The 21,761-nt window shown below is 44.2% G+C and overlaps 1 protein-coding gene across 1 annotated transcript; it reads left to right on the top strand.

Moving 5' to 3' along the window:
- Positions 1 to 2,771: 2,771 nt before the first annotated feature.
- WEE1 (WEE1 G2 checkpoint kinase) lies at positions 2,772 to 21,477 on the top strand. Its single transcript, XM_090032676.1, has 11 exons — positions 2,772 to 3,590; positions 8,451 to 8,659; positions 10,568 to 10,634; positions 10,720 to 10,892; positions 12,992 to 13,113; positions 14,845 to 14,991; positions 15,380 to 15,475; positions 15,559 to 15,644; positions 16,354 to 16,524; positions 16,611 to 16,756; positions 20,040 to 21,477. The coding sequence occupies exons 1-11, from the start codon at positions 3,045 to 3,047 to the stop codon at positions 20,188 to 20,190; spliced, it is 1,914 nt and encodes a 637-aa protein (XP_089888802.1). The 5' UTR covers positions 2,772 to 3,044; the 3' UTR covers positions 20,191 to 21,477.
- Positions 21,478 to 21,761: the final 284 nt, after the last annotated feature.

Raw genomic sequence — 21,761 nt, forward strand, 5'->3', positions numbered from 1 at the left:
GTTAATTTTTGATGAACCCAGGACAGAGGCAAAAGAATTTGGAGTTGCCAAAAAACAGATGTAAAGTAGAGTGTAAAGTGGATCTGTAAAGGGGGACAAATGTATGCTGTCACGTGTGGCCTGATACTGAAAGATGCATCTTGCATACTTTCCTCCTCACAAGGAAGCAGGAGACCAAAGACTGAAGCCAACTTTAGTTAGTAACCAACTGCAGAATAACTCCGAAGCTGGGGAAAGGGGAGGGAAACGTGTCTTGTTTTGAGGGTCAGGAGAGGTAATGGTGAACTCTGGACTGAGTTATTTCTGGATGGGCTGAGGTCTCTTAGCTGAGAAAACAATTGTTTTGGGAGTAGGTTGCTTAAAGTATTTGTTTTACTTCAGACAACTTAAGTAATAAAGGGTAGATGCAGACAATTTTATCAGGTCACCAAGGACAAGCAGATATAGGTAAGTACCTAAGATGAAGCAGAGGGTCAAAGTCAGAGCAGCTCTAGAGCAATTCTTTGCCTTGTCAAATGAAATGTAATGTATGCATCACATTCGTTGTACTGTGACTTTTTGGTTCATTTACAAAATGCTTGTAAGTCAAAGGCTGTTAGTCAATGAGAATGCTGCATTTGAGGTCTCAAGACACTGAAGTTTTATGGTGTGTGGTTCAAATTTAATTTTTAACAATTTGCAGTTCTAAAGTTGAACACAATGTTATTAAAAAAATACTTGGGCAAAGAGTTGTTAAGCCCTTTACAAATCATGAAAACTAAAAGTGAAGCTCTTCAACAGCTTTTCCATAGGAGTGAGGGGAAAAGTCTTAGCTGATTTTTAAGATGGAAATATAATTATTTTATGAAGGGGTTATATCATGTGCTTCCTTGGGATACTAGGAGGATGCAGGGTACCCTGGGTCAGAAGTGAAGGGAGAAGGACTGGGGTGACCCAGGAATTTCCTGCAGTCCTTTATTTCTAAAAGAGAGCACAAGACACTAGTATTTTTCCCTTTGCAAGCCATCCTGAATTCAAATTAATGCTTTGCTACAGGTAGAAATGGTGAGTTGATCTAATGTAGTCCTTTTTTTGTCCAGACTACCCAATATTACTCTTGTCTTAGAGGTGGGTGTGGAGTAGCTGTGGACAACTGTCTGAACTGTATCTTTTATTTATATAAGAACATAAGATTTGTCATTTACTGGGTCAGACCACAGGCTCGTGTCACTCAGTATCCTTTGTCACAGTGGATGCTGAAAGGGACAGTGAACTGGGTCTGACCAGGGCTTTTTTTTCCTTTGTTCTTCTCTCACTTGCAGCCTCCAGCATTGAAGTTCTGATTCAGAGGCTGTGCCCCTAACTCCCATGCTCTGTAGCTAGATGCCCCTTTCCTCCAAGAATTTTTCCAATCCCTTCTTGAGTCTAGCTAAACTGTCACCTTCCACAACATCTGGTAGCAGTGAATTCCAGGCGTTAAAGACACCCTGGACAAAAAAGAACTTCTTTGGTTAGTTTGCTGGCAAATACCTTGTTCACGATTGCATTACCTAGACATTGAGGCAAAGCAGTGATGCAAATGCGCCTATAACACTCATGTTTATGTTCACCGAAAAAACTGCCAAGACCATCAGTGGCTGGGTTTCAAAAAATCTGGGCATTCCTCTGTGATTCAGGAGCCTGATTTATTTGCCTGCTCAAGCCTTCCTCAGTCACCACTGCTGTTTTTTTCTTCTAATAAATGACAGCTGCCAATCTTAACCAGTGGGGGAAAGCTTTAGGACTGGGAGGTTTAAGGAACATGCGACTGGGCAATGTGTATGTCCGCCAGACATAGCCAGATGCCTAATGAAAGAAGCCAGTGCTCCACAGCAGTGGTTTTAAACCGTTTTTGTACCAGGACCCATTTGTAATCACCAATGGCTAGTCCCAACCCACTGTCCCTCTCCTGTTCTGCTGCCCCCTGCCTGCAGTGTCTGGGGCAGGGGGTAGGTATGTGGGGCAAGGGGAGTAGGTATGGGGCATGGGGGCCTAAGCAGCTCCCACAGGCTGGAACTCTGCCAGCCTGTAAAGGAAAAGCCACGGTATCCCACGATTTTCTCCTTTACAGGAAAATCTGTTTTTAAAGTTTGTTTGTGACCCTTTCGTATATTCTTGTGACATCCTTTTGCGTTACAACCTGTGGATTGAGAAATGCTGCTGTGGAGCGTTTTCGTGTGGCAGAAAAGAGGGGATTTTCCTTTCCCACAAGAGGAGGCATATGAAGCACATGTGTACGTCCAGCCTCTGCAACTCTTGTGTGGAGGCCAGGTTCACCAGGCCTTAAATATAAAGTTATCATATTGGAAGCTCAATATCACTGTATTTGCTGAAAAACGACCGTACACTGACAAATAAGCAAATAAGTATGCAAATCAGTAAGTTGTGTAGTCTTTACTTTATTTTGCTCACTGTAACCACAGTGAGTGAGAACTGGATCATCATCAAAGTTGATCTTTCATTTGACCAATTAAAGTATGACTTTATTTATTTATTTTGCTATTTAGTTGATTAAACAAAAAAAAAATCTAACAGATACAGTCTCTGACTGAAAAGCTTTGTCTGTCAAAAGTTAGCGGACATTTTTCACACTTTTACTATTATTAATCGTGCAATCGGTTGAAATAATCCTGTACCTATGACAAGAGCTGCGACTCTCTCCTGGTCCCCCACCGGGGCCGGGCTGTGCGCTCAGTCCCACGTGCGGCCGCGCCCAGACTAGGAGCCCCGCCCTGCGCCGCAGCCCCTGGCCCCGCCCCCCTCCCCATGTGCCCCAGGCAAGCAGCGCCCTGTTTCCCCCTCCTTCCGCGGCTTGGCGTTCGCGCCAAAGCAGCGCGTGACGTCGCGGGTGTGGCTCCGCCCCTCCCCTCCCCCGCCTCCCTTGTTTTCAAACCGCGGGGGCGGGCGCGATTGGCTGGCGTGGCGGGCCACGTGACTAACGGTCGCGGGAAAGCTGCGGAGTCTGAGGGGCGCGCGGGGAGCGCGGAGCGGAGCCCCCCAGCGTACTCGGCCCGGTTCTGGCAGCTATGAGTTTCCTGAGCCGGGAGCAGGCGGTGCCCCGGCGGGTGTCGGCTCGGCGGGCGGCGGTGGCTCCGATCCGGCAGAAGCTGTTGTTCCCGGCCGGCGGCAGCGACTGCGAGGAGGAGGACGACGAGGACGAGGAGGAAGAGGAAGGCGGCAGCAGCGGCAACAGCACGGGCGAGGACTCGGCCTTCCAGGAGGCGGACTCGCCGCTCTCCGCCTCGCGCACCCCGGCGCGGCCCGCCCCCCCGGCACCGCCGCCGCTGCGCCCGCCCGACGGGCCGCCCGGCCGCATGGAGACGGCGGCGGCGCTGCCTGGGGACGAGGGGGACTCGTGGGAAGAGGAGGGCTTCGGCTCCTCACCCGTCAAGTCCCCCGGCGGCGCGGCCGCCTCGCCCTCGCCCTCCCCGTCGCCCCTCAAGGGCCGGCGCTGCTGCGGGTGGGCGCCGGGTGCGGCCGGTGGCTCGTCGCCGCTGCCCGACTACCCGGGCACGCCTCCACACAAGACCTTCCGCAAGCTGCGCCTCTTCGACACGCCGCACACTCCCAAGGTGAGCGGTCATGGGGCGGCCCCGTGCGGCCGTTACGTGATGTCACCCCAAGCCCCCCCCCCCCCCGGGATCCAACCGTCTCCCCCCCCCCCCCGCCCCGGGTGTGAGGCCACAGCGCAGCGCCGAGCTCGGCCGGGCCAGGGGGCCACGAGCCCCATCCCCCTGCGGGTGCCACACCTCCCTCCCTGCCTAACTTCCCCCTGCCCCGCATGAGCTCCTCCTACTATGTGAATAGTGTTGGGCACCCGGGGGCTTTCAGCAGCTCTGCCTGCTGGGTGGGGGGGTGTGAGATCATTTCATATTTAAGACCTGGCAAGGCTGATCATACTGGAAGCTCAAAATGATCGCATTTGCTGGAAAAACCGTGAAAAACATGCAAATAAGTTTAAAATATTTTATGTTGCTCACTGGTGAGAGCTGGGTCATCAAAGTGGAGTGTTTATTTTGAGGCAAGTGGTCATAAAGTGCTGGCAGAAAGCTGGAAAGTTAGTTAAGGCTTTGCAAGAGTGACTTGGGTTTTGCATACGTTGTATCAATTAGCTGGCTTGGAAATTCTCATTTATTTTGAACACTTTCTGTTGTTGGTCATTCCTCATACAAGGGTTGAAATTATTGTACACCCGGCAACGCTACTTGAGATCTCTCCAAGAGCCCTGTGCAACCGCCCAGTGCTAACACCGTTCACAAGATAAACCCCAAAGCATCCAGTTGAGCTATCGCATTAAAACCATTCTGCCCTGTTGTGGCTCTCTGAGCTGTTGGCAGTGGAAGAATTGCTCTAGGATTTTTCTGTGGGCAGAAACCAGGTGAAAACTAGCAGCTGGTGTCTTCCAAGAGGTACCTGAAGCCTAAAAAAAGCAGAGAAGGGTGGGTCTGACGGAATATTCAATACCACTATTTGAAACTGCTCCTTCTATGGATACTCCAGCAAGCTGCCAGTTTTCAGTCCTAGATGTTGCTAGCTGAGCCCCAGCCAATGCCTTATTGTCACTATACTACACATGATAAACACCTTACCCTGATGTTGCTGCCTGTTGAAAAGTGCCAATGTTAAAACATACAGGGATAGTAAGAAGTCAGTTGCATTCTTAAAGGCTTTTTCAGCTTACACTAAAGGGCTTTGGTATTGTTAAAAAACAAAACAAAACCCCCCACTTCAGGCTAGAAGTCAGCTAAGAGTGCTAGTAGCTGAAAGGTGGGACATTATGGTATGAGAATTATTCTGCTTAATTTGGGTTGTGTGGTGTTGCAGACAAGCATAGCTTCAGAGTTGGTGTGTGCTTGTATCAAAATCGGGGAGCAGCACATCTTTTAGGTGATACATGCTTTTATATTGATACAGTTGAAAACAGAGGAGGTAGTACCTGCCCCCCTTCCTAACTGTGACTTGTAGGTCATGAAAGAAAGTAAATACTACGGTGCAGGAGAAGGTATAAACAACTTGGTTAAAAATGTTGCAAGAGATGTGGCTTTTCTTTCTTCTGTCCAGACAAAGGTGGATGAACAGGTTTGACTAGTACCCTGCATGAGGTTGGGGTTGAATTAAGAGGAGGGGGGAAAGTGCCCTTGCTTACATAATGAAAAGCTTTTGAATGGATGTAAACTCAAATACAGGAGTTACTGCATTGCTAGTGTTCCACATTCTCAGCTTGTATTTAAAATATATATAAAAATAAATTTAAAAATCTGGGAATTTTTTGGGAGTTACCTTTGAAATATAAAAACCGGAATGAAATCAAGATAAAAGGAAAAAAAATCAGTTTTTAAATTGGGGAAAAATCAGCAGGGAGGGAGTAAGGCTAGGACAAGGGAAGGGCGAGGGGAGGGGCACTGCACTGCCTGTTGGCCACTCAGGCTGACAGCGAGGAGCAAAAGGGGGAGTTGTCAGTTGCGGGGGGGCATGCAGCTCTTGCTGCTACATGCCCCCTGGGAGGGCTGTGTGCCTGTGTCACAGTCTTCCTGGGGTGGTGCATGCTCCTGGATCAGTGGCAGGAAGCACATGGCACTGTTCCCTGCCTTTCTTTTCTGGCTGCATTTGCACCCCTTCCCCCTGCAGCAGCAGCCAGGCTGCCCTAGTGTTTGAGGGAAGGGGGGCATGGTTCGTGGCTGGATATTGTGAGGAATGGGACCTGACCCTGGCACCTCCTGCCCTGCCTGGGGTCAGAGCTAGGAGCCCTGCACCCCCAGGCAATAGTTCTAACCAATGTGGGGTCATGCAGAGCAGCTGGGTGCAGCATCCACTGGAGGGAGTGGGGCCAGACTGTCTCACTTGCCCCCCCCCATGGGGTTCCCAGTGCCCAGGGAAGGCCTGAAGGATGAGGGGCATGAGCAGGGCTAGGGAGGAAGGCCTTTCAGTTTAATCATGGATTTGGGGGCACTGAAAAAAAATCGGAGAATTTGCAATTTTTTTAAATCAAGGAAAGCCTGGTTATAAACAGTGTTGCAATACTGAAGTCTCCATTGTAAATGTAGCCTAGAGAAGTCCCCCATAAGTTGGGATAAGTTCATCTACAGAAGTAAGTATATTAAGAAAATACTCTTTTTCAACAAGAAAACTGTAAAGTATAACTAGATACAAAGGTATTGAACTGTAAACTACTAGACGGTAAGGACCTGTTTACCCAGGCAAGTTAGTGCACATATAGCCTAGGCCCTAGGGCAGTCAGCCTTTTTAAACTCAAGGCACCCCTCAGCAATGCAGTGTTCTGCATTCTCAGTTTATTGCTTTTCACTGATTTAAAAAAAAAGAAAAGAAAAATCAGGGAATTTTAAGTCATTCAGTCTTTACTGATTTACACCTGTTTTTCAGTTCAAATCCCTGTTAATTGGCACGAGTGGGGAAGGCCCATTCCACACACCTGCCAGGTAACAGGGATTTGAACTGAAAAATGGGTGGTGCTAGTAAGCTAAGAGTGTTGCTGTGCCTGGTTACTCAAGGCACAGGTTTCAAGCCAGATGTGGTGGGGGCGGTGGCAGCGGCTGCCTACGGAACAGGGGCTCGGGGGTGGGGGTGGCTGTGCAAGAGCGGGTGGCAATTCTGTGCTGCCACTCCCACTGCTGCTGCATGGGCAGGGGATGCATTGCTAGGGCAGCGTGGAGCTCGCAGTGGTGAGCAGCTTCCTGCGCAGCCCTGCTTTGCAGCTCCTGGTTACACCCACCAGGCTGTGGAGCCCCCTGGGGATGGCAGCAGGGCAGGGAGCAGGCAGTGTGCACCCACCTCCACCCTGTGCACAGATCTGGGGGACACAGTTCCCCCCCCCCTCCCCTTGCAAACACCAGTAGGGAGCCAGCCACATGCATGCTGGCACTACCCCCAAGCCACCCATGGCTCAGTCCTGCTCCTGCCAGGGCCCTGTGGCTGCACATTGCAGCCCCAAGTACTGCCCAATTCCCTCCCTCCCTATGGTGGGCTTCCATCCCCTCCCCTGCCCCACACTGGCCTGTGCGAGCTGCTGTCCAGACTGCCTGCTGGTCATGTGCATATACATGTAAATGGCACCCACTCCCACTAGCCCCCTGCAGGCTGGAATTCTGCCAGCCTGCAGAGAGAGCTCTTTGCAAAAGAGCAAAATCTGCATTTTACTTTGGTAAAGGGGGAAATCTGCAATTCGCTCCACTTTTCCATAGGAAACAGAAAATCTGGATCCCTTCTGATAACTTTCAAGCATCCTGCTACTCAGTGGAATTTCTAAGCCCGAGTTAGATGCCAGGACCCGTTTGGGGGAAAGGAAGGGAGTATCACCTAAGAATAGGATCCTCAAAAACCAGTAGACTAAGTAGGAATTGCAGAAGCTAGCTATTAAAAATACTGATGGGTAAGGTATGGTTTAAGGCCTGTTCTTCAAGAGAGCTTATGTACCTCCTTTAGTTTAAATTGGGTGCATCTCTGTGCTCACTGTTCACAAAAATGAACCTTCTCAAGCTAGATACTTGAGCCAGGTCAGTAGTCTGTTTTGCAAATTAAAACCAGGAGGAGGTGGTGCTCTTAGCCCTTTATCGAGTAGGCTAAAACTAGGGCGCTCTCCAGGGGCACGGGGCATTTTAAGTTGAGGTCCTTCTGCCTGATTTGAAGCATTAATTTGAACTGGTGTCTCATTTCTTGAGTAGTGCTGCAACTGCTGAGTTACACGTTCTATATAGTGTGTCTTTGTTGTTGTGAAGCAGAACCAGTTTGTGTAGTTTATATAACTGGAGCAGACTTAACCCTAATTGCATCCAACAGGACAGTAAAATAAAACCACCCTGGAATATACTGTAGGCCAGCAGTTGGGTCAGTTTCCTGGGATTTGGAAAACCTGGATTAAAATTCCTGCTCTGAATTGAGCAGAAGGCAGACCTGACCATGGTGTCAACCAAGTTCTCTAGCCAGTGAAACAGTTGAAGCAAACTGGGGTTCCACCCTTACCTTGTGCTTTGCAACCACCAACATATCTCGGGCAAAGTAGATGAGATAAGTGAGGGAATGTTTTATCAGTCCCTATGGGGCTTTGGTGCATCATGGACATGAACTGCTGTTCTGTCATCAAGACTTCAAATAGTTGTGCAAGTGCAGTATATAGAGATCTGAGTCTTAATTTTAAAATTCCAACTGGTAGTGACGAGTACTGAAGGTCTTGGGAATCTAATTCCTGCTTCTTCCCACATTCCTTTTAGCACTTTCTGTATCAAGAATAAACCTACAGTTTCATACGTAGTTCTTCGACACTGGGCTGTCTCAAACTAAATAAATAAATAAAACAGATTTGTTTTTTGTAAAGCAGCACTTGTATAGTAGTTTCGTGGGAAAAATAATGGAGTGTGCTCAGATCAAAAGGATATACAATACTTACTGATGAGTTTTGTTTCTCTCTACCTTTTAAGAGTTTGCTCTCCAAAGCTCAAGGAATGGGCTCTAGCTCAGTTAAGCTCCGTGTTGGATCTCTCTTCATGAACGTTGGGAAATCAGAAAAACATGATCCTGATATCAGACGGACGCCTCATGTGAACATTAATCCTTTCACCCCTGACTCTCTGTTCCTTCACACTTCAGAAGGGCAAAGTCGCAGAAGAAAAAGAACATATTGGAATGAGTGAGTTGCTCAAATCCCTTCTGTTACTTAAGATTGTTTTAATTTTTTTGTTGTAAAAGTTGTTGGTTGCAAAAGAGGTATGTTTAAATGTATTCAGACGCTACATTTTCTTAATAGTGCTAGTCAGTTTCAAGGTAACTGCCAGAAATATGTTATGAGTTGGTCTGTGCTACAGTGGGCATGTACCAGCAGTAGTGTAACTGCGGACAGGAGGGGCAATGGATTACTGGGGCAACAGTCCTGGGTGCCACATTTTATTGGGGGAAGGGCCGTTGGCAGTTCATCAGCAGCCAGCACCATGTGATGTGCCAAAACTGCTGCTGTTCCTCTGTGTACCAGTCCTTGGATCAGAAACAGTTACATTTTATCTTCATCTAGAATCATAGAACTATAGAAAGTTAAGGTTGGAAGGAACCTCAGGAGGTCATCTAGTCTAACCTCCTGTTTAAAGCAGGACCAGCCCCAACTAGATCATTGCAGCCAAAGCTTTGTCTAGCTGGGTCTTAAACATCTCCAAGGATGGAGATTCCACTGCCTCTGGGTAACCTTTTCCAGTGTTCTACTACCTTCCTAGTGAAAAAATTCTGCCTAATATCTAACCTAAATTTCCCTTGCTGCAACTTGACTGTTGCTCCTTGTTCTCAGTGGTGGCAGGTAAGAGAACAGTCTAGCTCCATCTTCTTTTTAACCCCCTTCAAGTAGTTGAAGACTGCTATTAAGTCTCCTCCTCTTCTCTAGACTATATAAGCCCAGTTCCCCCAGTCTTTCCTCGTAAGCAGGGATCCTCAATTTTCCTGATCTAAAAAAATTGCAAATTCTCTGGCTTAAAAAGTTGCAAATTCCATAATTGAAATTCAAGTCTGTCCCCCCCCCCCCAGCCTTGCTAGAGGGGGTCCCCAGCTGCCAGGGCTATGGGGCCAGGGACCCAGGTCCACAGCCCCCTGCCCCTCACAGAAGGCAGCTGCTGCAGGAGAAGGAGCCTGACGTGTCCTGTGTCGTCTTCATCCGTTCGTCCCTCCCACAACCACCTGCTTGGGGCAGTGGTTGGGCTGGCTCCAGCCTGCAGCACAAACTCCTGGGGGCAGGCAAGGACTGGCGACACTTCCCTTGTGCACACAGGCAGCAGTGAGGGGCGCAACATAACGCCACTGCCCACACATGCAGCGGAAGTGTTGCCAGGGCAGTGTGGAGCTCACAGGGGCAAGCAGCTTTCCTGCACAGCCTGCTGCACCAGGTTGCATGTGCTATGCTACGGAGGGCAGGGAGCATGAACCTGCAGCACACACCCACCCCACTCCCTGCACAGACCTGGGGGGCATGAGTCCCCCCTGCCCACTGGGAGTGCATGCTATGGCGGGGAGCCAGTCCTGCCCCCAAACAAGCCACCTGTGGCCTTGTCCTGCCCCCTGCCCAGGTTCTGAGGCCGTGCACGCTGCCCAACAGGGTAGCAGCCCTAGCCTTGCCCAGCTCCCTTCCCATGGGGGCCTCAATCCCTTCCCCCCGGCACACACACTTACCTACAGGAGCTGCTGTGCAGGCTACCTAAGGCCTACTGCCTGACCACCCTGCTCCTGCTCCCTTGCTGCAAAACTACAAAATCCATGGGTTTCTCTGCTAAAATGAGAAATCTACCATTTTCTCTAGTAAAGGTGGAAATCCATGGTTTACTTCATTATTTTTTTTTTTTTTCCTATGGGAAAACCTGAATTCCTGCTCATAAGTCGTGTCCCCCGGCCCCTTTACTTTTGTTGCCCTCTGCTGGAAATATTCAATAGGGCAAAGTGTCTTTTTTTTTTAATAGTTTATGTAGTAAACTTGGCTTCTGCTTGTCTTACTCTAGTTGTTGAAAGAAACAGTTTAAGAGGCTCAATAATGAATGTACTTTTATATTTAAAATAATATTTTCAGCTCCTGTGGGGAGGACATGGAAGCAAGTGATTGTGAACTTGAGGATGAAACTATCAGGCCTGCTAAGGTAACACACTTTTTACTACGTTTGCATTTAGTTTGGTAATGTGTGCATCTGCACTTCTGAATCTTTCCTCTTTTAATCATTGCAGAGAATCACAATTACGGAAAGTAATATGAAGTCACGGTATGCAACAGAATTTCATGAGTTGGAGAAGATTGGGTCTGGAGAATTTGGTTCTGTGTTTAAATGTGTAAAAAGGCTGGATGGCTGTATCTACGCTATAAAACGGTCCAAGAAGCCGTTGGCTGGCTCAGTTGATGAGTGAGTGTTTTAATTCAAGAAAATGTTTCTGCCTACTTTGCTGAACTATTTTGGTAGTTCTTTGTGCTCTTTTACTCCTACATGACATCTATATGCACATATTCAAAATGAGCATAGACTCAAAAATATTTTCTTGTTTTAGAGCTAACATTTTAAAATAGAAATTACTTTGTTTTCACTATGCTTAAAGATTAGGTCTCATGCTGTGTGTCAAAATCTGGGACAAGATGGGTTTTAGTCCCATGTCTGCCATAGGTATCCTTTTCTTGAGCAAGTTACTCAACCTGTAAAATGGGGGTAATGCTTGCTTGTTAATCAAGGAAGTTTTTAGTTCTACTTGATGTCTGCGAAACACGTTGATCTTTTGAAAACAAAACATTGTAAAAATATAAAATGTTCAAGCAAATATCCTATGTGTAACTTGAATGATGTATTAACTACCGTATTTCACAGTGTATAAGCTGACTTATGAAGATGGAGAGGCTCCTCAATGGGAAGGATCATCCCCCTTACCTGTGTGTGGGGTTTTTTTTAGAAAAAAAAAAAAAGGGGGCTCTTGAAGTCAGCAGGACATCTGGTACCACTGAGGAAGGGGCTGGTGTGCCCCATGGGCAGCACAGGTTGTTGGGTGGGGGGGAAGAGGCCTGCCAGACATGGGGCATGCTGGCCCTTTCCCAGGCAGCCCCAATTGCTCTGCCAGCCCCAGGACCCTACTGAAGGCAGACATGGTGAGGGGCCCCTATCCTGCGTTCAGTAGTCTCCCCACCTGCCCCACAGCCAGGCAGTGAGCTCAGGTAGCCCCTGAGCTACTGCAGAGGTGGAGGGGTTCTTCCCTCAGCAGTGGTGCCCTCTGGGTCTGGCTGGGTGGGTCAGGTGCTGCCTGAGCTCACAGGGCCCAGTGCAACTTGCTAGGAGCCCACTAGCATGTCACCTCTCCCATGAGCCTGCCTGGGCTTCCAGTGCCCCCACAGAGGTGGGGTTGATTTGTACAATGGATCTACAAAAATCCTACCTTATTTTTGTACAGAAACATGGGGTTGACTTATGCAGTTTGTTGCCCTATATGCTGTAAAATACGGTAGTTGAAGAGGTGGTTTCCCTTTCTGCTGTTTGTGCACAGTTCACAAGATTGATTAAATATAGAGGTTATTGAAATGTAAACTTACACTAGTGCACGTAAGCATCAGAACATAATTATTTTTATTATTTTTACCATTTGGGTTTTAAAAAAAAAAAGCGGGGGACGGGGTTTGTATTCACTAATTTTTTTCTGAAACATTTTGGTGGCAGTGTTTAAAGGTTAGATGTTACTGGTGCTTTCAAAGTACAATGACTTTGAGCATTTTTACCTCGCTATTAGTGAGGAAGTACCATTTTAGTTTACAACAAAAACTTTGATGCTAGCAGTACCCAAGCATTAAAATTTGTTTACACTGTAAAATAAAATTAAAAGTTAAATACACCATCACATTGACATTTGTATGAAGGCAGTTTAAGGCATCACACTACTTCTACATTTTGTTGAAGGCTCTACATTTGACTAAAAGACTCTAGCCTTTAGGTTATACAGTATAACCTCACAAATCCAGCATGCTCAGAAATGAGCGTCTGCCAAAAATATGAAGATTCCAGATTTGTGAAATTGAGCGGTGGCCAGTTGCGGAGGAGGGGAGGCTCACGGGTAGTGGCAGCTGGTCCTGAAGCAGTGGTTGCATGCAGAGCGGTTGTAGATGGCGGCAGCAGTCGCTCCGTGGAAGCTTCCTTCTCCGCTGCTCTGGGACCAGTTGCTGCTATTCCCCAGCCTAGTGTATTTTTAAAAAGTGCTGGATTTTTGAGAATTTCGGATTTTTGATAGCCTCATAAATACGGGCATACTGTAGTAGAGAGGTAAGTATTGCCTTTCACCAATGCAGACTTCCTTGATGATAAGCTTGTGTTGAGTCTTGTGTACTAATTTTTCAAGCCACTCGCTGATTAGCATGGCTACTACCTTATTGTTCATGTGCCCTTAAGAGATTATAGGTAACAACTTCTAATAATTGGACTAAATTTGACTTCAGGACACTGCTAAATATTTGCTTCTCTTTTGTGTATAACAGGCAAAATGCTTTAAGAGAGGTTTATGCACATGCAGTTTTGGGACAGCATTCTCATGTAGTGAGATACTACTCTGCATGGGCAGAAGATGATCACATGCTTATACAAAATGAGTATTGTAATGGTAAGCAAAACTTGTTATTAACTTGATTTGAATCCCTGGTCTTCAGAAGTTGCCTGCAAGATTTGGAAGGTAGATAGAAATACCCATACTCTCCCAGGGATAAGCTTGGAGTAGATGGCAGTGGTTGATTATCGTCCATGGTCATCAAATGTGAAAGAGAGTTGTGTGTGGGCTGTAGAAGGAAGGTATAGCAAGTTAGTTGTGCAAAGCAAAAAGATCTATTTTCCAAAATGTAAGTCTGAGCCCAGCTGTTGAACGCTGCCTAACTTGGGGGCAGGCATTTATTTCAGTTGGAGGGCTGCTTAATGAGTTTTTTGAGCTGTTGAGGGCCAAAAGGGTAGCTCTACACCTTGGCAAGTCTTCCGCTCCCTGGTCACCATCTTGGGACCAGAAGTCCTACCCCAACCTCTGACCTTTTGCCACCAGAAATCCCTTTCTTTGCCCGCAAAGTACTCCTGGGGGCATGCCATCTTGGAACTGGAAGAAAAAAAACCAAATCGTACTCAAAATCAAGCAGCTACTATAACACACTTTAATTTTATTTAAAAAAATGTTTTGTCCTGATTTGTGTATTTAGCCTGGTGTATATAGAGGCAGTTCCTTAATAGCTCAAAATAAAAATTTTACTCTTGTGTAATGTGTGGGATGGGATGTGTGTGGTTGAGGTGGGGGTATATATGAAGTGGGGTGGGAAGGCGGTGGTAGGTCCCCACCTTGGGGCAGATCCAATCAGCTGGTTGGCTGAATCCAGCCTGCAGGCTGTATTTTGCCAACCCCTGCCCTACCTAGCAAAGTAAATTTTTCTGGACTTAAAAAAAGGGGGAAAAAGCTTTTTCTAATTTAGTAGCTTAAGGAAGAAAGGATATATAATTTTTAGAATGTAGTTTGTTTTTACCACTAGGCGTACGGACACTTTTAAGAACAAAGGAAAAAATAAGTACTTGCTTTGTTTTATAGTTAAGAAAATGGAAATTAAGGTACTCTTAAGTTGTGTGCATATGGGGGGGGTTGTTTTGTTTTTTTTAAGAACTTTGTGTGATTAGCAACAGTGTATTAACATACTACAATCAGTAGGAGCTCCCCTTAGGGGGAAAAAAAATCAAATCCAAGTCTGAGCTGAATTAGTGTGAGAACTTTTATCAGTGAAACTTTATTCACCTCAGCAACTGTACTGGAGGTCTTTTGAGAGAGGGTTAAAAACTTATACATTTATACTCTGGTGAATTGTGCAATTATGCACCCGTGCAATTTTGCCCATAAGGTATGACCGTGCATACTTGCATAATTTTATATAATTTAACCACAGTGGGCTCCATTTCTCCACTTCCATGATGTGGAGGTACAAAGCCACGTGACTGGACAGCTGAGTAAATAGGGAGGAGAGCTCCTGCCTGCGGGGTTCATGGGGTTTGTGGGTGGGTATGTGTTTATGCACTGCCGGGTGGGCCAGTTCCACGCCCTCACATGCTGCTTCCAGCACTCCAGTGGGAAGCCACATGTGGAGGCACGGAGTCCACTTGTCCTGATGCTTATGCAGGAAAATACTGTTGCTGCATTAACACCTTTTTAAATGAGGGGAAAGAGATGGATATCACATGAATATATAGGTCAGTTGCAAGCCCTTGGTGGTTTGTGGCCCACTAGTTTTTGGGAGTCTGCTGTAAAACCTTAATCATTTTATATGAAACGGCTATGAAAATAAGGAGCTGACTCATTTGACTTTGTTTTTAGGTGGCAGTTTAGCTGATGCTGTAAGTGAAAACTATAGAAATATGCGCTACTTTACTGAACCAGAGCTGAAAGATCTTCTACTTCAGGTAGCTCGTGGCTTAAAATATATTCATTCAATGTCTCTAGTACACATGGATATAAAGCCTAGTAAGTATATAAGTGTTTCACTCTGAAGTTCCATTGACTGTTTCTTTTGGTCGGTTTAGTCTGTTGCATAAAGTAAGAAGCCAGCCACACCTTTAACTGTAGATTCTTCTTTGAAAGCCTGAACAGTAGTGCAAAAGATATTATTGTAAAATTGGCTGGCATAACTATTCTTGTTGGGTTCATCTTGGGTCATTTTTTCTGGAGTGAAGTTTGTTGACTTGCCTAAAACTTTGGTTTCTGTTCCCTGAGGTGGTTTCACTCCTGTCTTATTCCAGGGACTGGGTATATAACTGAGTCTACTTTGGTAATAAATATCACTTCGAATGCAAATGAGGTAAAACTATAGATCTGTGTTTTTATTCTAAAAACTTTGTCTTTTCCCTTTAAGGTAATATTTTTATATCTAGGACATCAGTTCCAAGTACAACATCAGAAGAAGGTGATGATGACGACTGCTCATCTGACAGAATTATTTTTAAAATAGGTGAGGAAAATATTGTGTGTGTGGCTGATGGCACACTTCACTTGTTCTCTGAAAAATTAATTCCTCTTTACTATTTCTTGTAGGTGACCTTGGTCATGTAACTAGAATATCTAGTCCTCAGGTGGAGGAAGGTGATAGTCGTTTTCTTGCGAATGAAGTCTTACAAGAGGTAACACCACTGTCTTGCTAACTGCAGCTAAACGTGTTAAGTCTGTACTTCCTTGTTTTTATAATAACAATTTTTTGAACTACCTCACTTTGTAAAATTATAATTTTTTCCAATAAGATTTGTATCTGGAACAAGAATAATGTTGAAGGGGTAATGTACTTGGAAGGTGAATGCTACATGCTAATTGCATGTGTATAATAAACTCGGGTGCAGTTTGCACTGGAGTTGTTGTGGTCCCAGGCACATGTGTAAAAATTATACCTGGGAGCAATCATGTTGAGCCAGGGCAGAGCAGTGCTAGCTGGCATGAGGCCCAGGGGATGCTGTCAGCCTGCCGGCCCAGGTGTTGTTTCATCCAGGCTGTGTGCTGTAGAAGGGTGGGCTGTGGCACAAGGGTGCTTCAGTGCAGGGCTAGCTGGCAAGCAGCCCCTACACTAGTGCCCCAGCTAATTTGCTGTAGGATAGTACTTGTCCTGGACAGTACTGTCCTACAGCAGAATTAATTAATTAATTTACTGCACCCCAAAGCAGGTGCACATGTAGATGGTAACTCTTTACTGCAGAGCTAATTAGTCAGCGTTGTAATAAAGTGGATGTGTAGATGCACCTGGAGAGACTTATAGTGCTGAGTAGTTTAATTGCACCTTAGAGTTGTTTGTTTGGGTGCCTTTTTTCCTTTTAAAGAAGGATAAATCTTCTTTCTTTGCAGAACTACGCTCACTTGCCAAAAGCTGATATTTTCGCTCTTGCTCTAACTGTTGTATGTGCTGCTGGTGCTGAACCACTTCCAACAAACGGAGACCGGTGGCATGAAATTCGACAGGGAAAACTGCCAAAAATACCACAAGTTCTTCCTCAAGAATTCTTGGAATTGCTGAAAGTAAGACTTGTTTTATGCAAATGGTACCCTTTTTATTTTCTTGCTCTATTTGATACTGGATTTTAAATGCAACCGTTTCTTTGAAGGTTATGATTAGTCCAGATCCAGAAAAAAGACCTTCGGCAGTGGCTCTAGTCAAACATTCTGTTCTGCTGTCTGCTGCCAAAAAGAGTGCAGAGCAGCTGCGGATAGAACTGAATGCGGAGAAGTTTAAAAATTCACTCTTGCAAAAGTAAGTGACTAAAAAAATATTGTTTATTGGCTATAAATAACTAATAGTATCTTTGTAAGGTGGGGATTTGGTTGTTTTCACTGAATGCCCCAGCAAATGAGAGAGAAAAGCATGTTGTAAATAAACTTTCATTCCTTTCCAGAGGCTTAAAAGAATAGGAGCACAGATGTTAAGGCCAAAAATAAGAGAAGTGTTTTGAATAATTTTCAGATTCCCTTTTTGAAGAGTCGTATCTTGTTAAATACTTTTTCACATGTTAGGTCTTTCTTCTAAAATTAGCATTAGGCCAAGGATTTATGGAGTTTTCCAGCATTTGAATCTCTTAGGTTTATGGATTTGATGCATGATGACCACAAATTTAAGTGTGTGTTGGTGTTTGTTTTGGTTGAAAATTTTTCTTAGTTAACTTCCATGCATTCCATCTAGCTGAGCTCTGAGATTCCCTCTTCGATTTCATGCCTAGCCTTTGCTGTGATCTGTAGAAGTGCAGGCAGGCTTGCTATCTTGCATGGTTATCTCTTGTACTTTTCTCTAGGTGAACACTGTTTACTGCAGAATGGACCAGGTCTGGCAGCCTGTGCAAGCTTTTATTGAAGGACAGACTGAGGATTAAGACCATTCCACTGGTTCACATACAGACAGCATATTGTGTTGCATGAAAACTGGGGGAGAGTAGCTTTATTAGAGTTGGTTATTTTTATGGTGCAATTTCCTTGGTATTTTAAAAATAAATACTTATCTCGATGTTAACATGGCCTTGGCGAAATAATAGATAATATAAGTTTTACCATGGAGCCTGTGATTGGCTGCGTCTTAAATGCACTTGTATAGCTGTTTCTTCAGCTGCATGCAAGAACTGGTCTATCCCCAGTAAATTTTAATATATTTCCTTAGGACAGTTTATATTGGGAGATTAGATGCCTGAAGCAACAGTTTTGTTTATTTTGGAGTTCTTTGAATAGGTCTAGAATAGAATAACCATCTCTGACATCCATTTTCTGGCTTTTCAAGTGTTTGAAATCCTCCCAAGAAGCTATTTTTAAATAAACTAAACTATTAACAGGGTAAACAGTTGTGGATCAGATCTGTGTAAGATACAAAATGCAGAGTAGGTATAAAAGACTAACTCTCTTACAAGTGCAAAATGTCAACCTGGAAAAGAGGGCGAGAAGTAGAATGCAGTAATTTGTGGATGACTTTTTATATTGGTTAATATCTTGGAGAAAGAGTAAGTATCAGCAATGTTACAGTGAAAGAAGGAATAGTGTTTAAAATTAGGTCCTAAATCAGTGGGATGCTCATTCCTAGTGTACTCAAAACAACAAAATAACAAAAAAACCCAAATAGTCATGAAGGATCATCGTTACATAATTTAGCCATCAAGCAATAGATTTTTACATAGTAATTTGTTCATCAAGACCATAACTTTTTTGTGTTTTTGTGCTTTATTTCGCCTGAGAGAGGACATAGCAAAAATACAAGAAATTCAGAGATGGCTGAAAGGAATGATCAGGGGCATAAAAAATGTATTTAAAAGATTAAAGATTGAGAGGCAAGGATTTCTGTGCATGGAACTTTTATTGTAGAGATGTCAAACCTACCACCCACTAGCTCAGGGGCGGGCAGTTATTTTGGGCAGAAAGCTGCTTACTGAGTTTTTTGGCAAGCCATTGAGGGCCACATGACAGGCAGCCAGGACAGATTAATATTAATTTTCTAAATCTTTTAGGATCCCTGTGGGCTAGATAGAATGACCTGGTGGGCCGCATTTGGCCCCCGGGCTGCATTTTGCCCGCCCCTGCTCTAGCTGGACATGTTCACTGGATCCTTCTAGGCCACTTGCAGGCCACTGGAAGCTGGTGGTTTAACCAAGGGGAGTAGCCTGCTGCAGCATCTTGGGCCTGGGTGGATATGACCCTCCACAGCAGGAGGGCAAGCAACAAGAGCTATATCAGCCCTTGTCCTCCAGGACCTTTTGCCTGCTGTTGCTGCCCCATGCTGGACATGCTGCCACTGCTGTTGTATACCCCATGCCACGGACATGGGGCATATATACCAGGAGCTGAAGTAGTTGCCTGTTGGAGAACTGCCACTGCCACTTGATATGCTGTAGGGGTTAAAGTGAATTTTTTTACCACCTATTTTATTGTAACATCTGTAGAGCTGGGAAGGACATAGACAAGCTTTCAGCTATTGCTATACCCTTTTTCAGGTCTCTGAAAAAGGATGCAAGAAAACCTAAATAGTAAATGGAACAAAGGCGTGTGCAGAACTCTATATGTACCTTTAAAAAAACAGGATATAAGAGAAATTTATCAAGTGCCTAACAAGCGAGAGAGAGTCTATGGTAAAGATAACTTGCTAAGTGAAAGAGCCAAGGCCATTTAACATGGTTGTTGCAAAGGGAGACTTCTTCGTGGAGGAGGTAGATAAAGTAATACACAATACCGTAGATAAGGCATTACTACTAACTTGTGCTTTGCAAGAACAAAGGGACATTTGATTAAACTGAAAAATAGGCATTTTGTTTTAAATATGCTAACATAATACACAAATAGTCTGTGGAATTCTCTTGCTTTATGTTGTTGAGTCTGAGACGGAGAGCTTAGTAAGGTTTAAAAATGGATAGAGCATTTCTTATGGAAAGTGACAGCACCCAGTTTTTTTTAGTAAGAATTTCACACACAAACAGACTTATGAAGAATGGGGATTTCTCCCTTCTAGAGTAAGCTGAGATACTGGACTCTCCCCCTGTAGTCAGGTTACTCTGTAGCTACTTAGCAGCAGAGTTTTGTTTTAACTTCCTCAAAAGCAGCCATTACTTGAGATGGGATTCTAGACCTAGGAGGCTTTTGGTTTTGTCTAGCCTGGCAACATTTTATTTTTTTTTCTTTATTGGCTTGGTCTTGTAGTCTAGTTAAAGTTGTACATCTTGAGAAGGCACCAAGAAAGGAAGATAATATTGGCGTCCTTGGGCTAACTGGCCATTTGATAGCCTTCCTAGTGGGTGCTTGTACTTTCTGTTACTAGAATTTTCTGCAGAGGTCTCAGCAGTGACTGAACACTAAATTTCTACACTTAGTACACTCTCTGAAAAGGGTTTGTGATGAGTACCCCTCCTTCTAACAACTGCTCTCTAGATAATAACCACAAATATATATAAGTTGTAATTGAAGTACAAAAAACAAACACCTTTTTGATTCTCCTAACATGCCTATGTTTAGATCTAGTCCTCTGTACTATACTGGACAGAAAAATCCTGATTGATTTTTATCTTTTGCAGAGAACTGAAGAAGGCACAAATGGCAAAAGCTGCAGCAGAAGAGAGAGCATTATTCACTGATCGAATGAAAACTAGATCTACATCCCAGAATAGAACATCTCGACTCATTGGGAAAAAAATGAATCGCTCAGTTAGTCTTACTATATACTGAACTAATCAATTCCTAAAGAACTGTTGAAGAAAGGCCACAAAATCTTCCTGGACTGAGTTTTTTCAGGAGTTGAAGGAAGGGTTCAAGTTCTGGCTTCTTGTCCAGTCCTCAATCAGTGTCTTATTTTACAGAAATAGCTTCTAGATTTTTTTAAATTGCAAAATACAGCTGATGGCTGTATTCAAATATTGAGGTAGTGGACTCTATCTGGTCTATTTGAGGACCTTAGTGTTAATCCATAGGCTATTCAGTTACACTGTTAGATGTTACACCGTCCCAGGGTTAACCACTATGGTGGTCTGCTGCTTTTTAGTGTTACAGCATTGTAATAAAAGGTATTTTTCTAACAACCTGTAAAAAAAAAAAAGTGGGGTGGGGTGCTTCATTGTAAAGTAGAGTGTCTCTGGCACAGAGGGAAGAAGTTTGGAGGAAACTGGCTTAAGGCCACCCATACTCAATATACCTGAAGTCAGGTAAACTTTTATTGTGAATTTTACTTGTATATTCAACTGGGAGCACTTTGTAGGCATTGCAAAAACCATGGGACCCCAAGCCTGTGGGAAAAGTATGTGCCATGTGAAACTGCTGCTATTAGTTTTTGTCTTTGCTGTAAACATGTAGCATTAAAACAATCATTGTTGTGTTAATAGGCTTTCTGTTGAAACAATTATGTGGGGGGTGGGAGAAAACCCTAAGCTGCATTTAGTGAAAGCAGCATTTTCCTTTGAAGCTAGTGCACTGTGAACTACATCAGTGCACCAATTTTCAAGTCAGATTCTTTGTATTAGTGTAGTGCAATCGTTTAATGTCTCACCTTGAATGTTTTTTGTAACTTTTTTTTTTTCTAATAAGGTTTTTTTTTTTTTAAATGTTGGGGTTTATCCTCCTCTTCCTTCCTCTGTTCAGTTTCATGTTTTGTTTTTTTTTTTGTTTTTATTTTTGTGGCAAATTACATATTTTTATGTTGGAGTTCTTGTACATAATTGTATTATTTCGTGTATGTGTTCTGGCTGTTCTTCCTTGATGTTCATGTACATAATTGTTTGGTCTTGCTCATAGTATACTATTACTAAACTGCAGTCAGTGCCAGCAGGAGAAACTTAACTGTTCCAATTTTAAGTTCTGAATAAAATTTGACTGTCTAATCACTTGCTCTGATATCGTTAACCTGACGTTGTCAAAATGGAAATTTCTGTTTTGATTTTTTTTTTTTTTTTTAAACAATAGTCCCCATTTGTGTGTTGTTCTTAATGGCATTGAATTGGAATATTAAAGGTCAAAGATTGAGTTAACCGTCTAATTCTTTATTTACAGTCAATCTAGTATTTTAAAGCATATTAAGGTAAGCTAAGACTTAGACTGCCCCCTCTCCTAATTTCATTGGTTCCACTCACACTGCAGGGTAAGACTGAAATTCAGCATAGTTGTTTAATGGTGTGCTCCATCCCCTTTTGCTATCCACAACAGTTTGACAAATGGCATTTCAAGAGTGCAGTCAGTTTGTGGGGATGCGGGCGGCTGTGAGGATGCTGAACCAGACTTAATGCTAACATAATTGTTGTAACTCTCTT

Source organism: Crocodylus siamensis, chromosome 2 (assembly GCF_052110815.1).
Source record: "Crocodylus siamensis isolate JL-2025a chromosome 2, ASM5211081v1, whole genome shotgun sequence".
NCBI lineage: Eukaryota > Metazoa > Chordata > Crocodylia > Crocodylidae > Crocodylus > Crocodylus siamensis.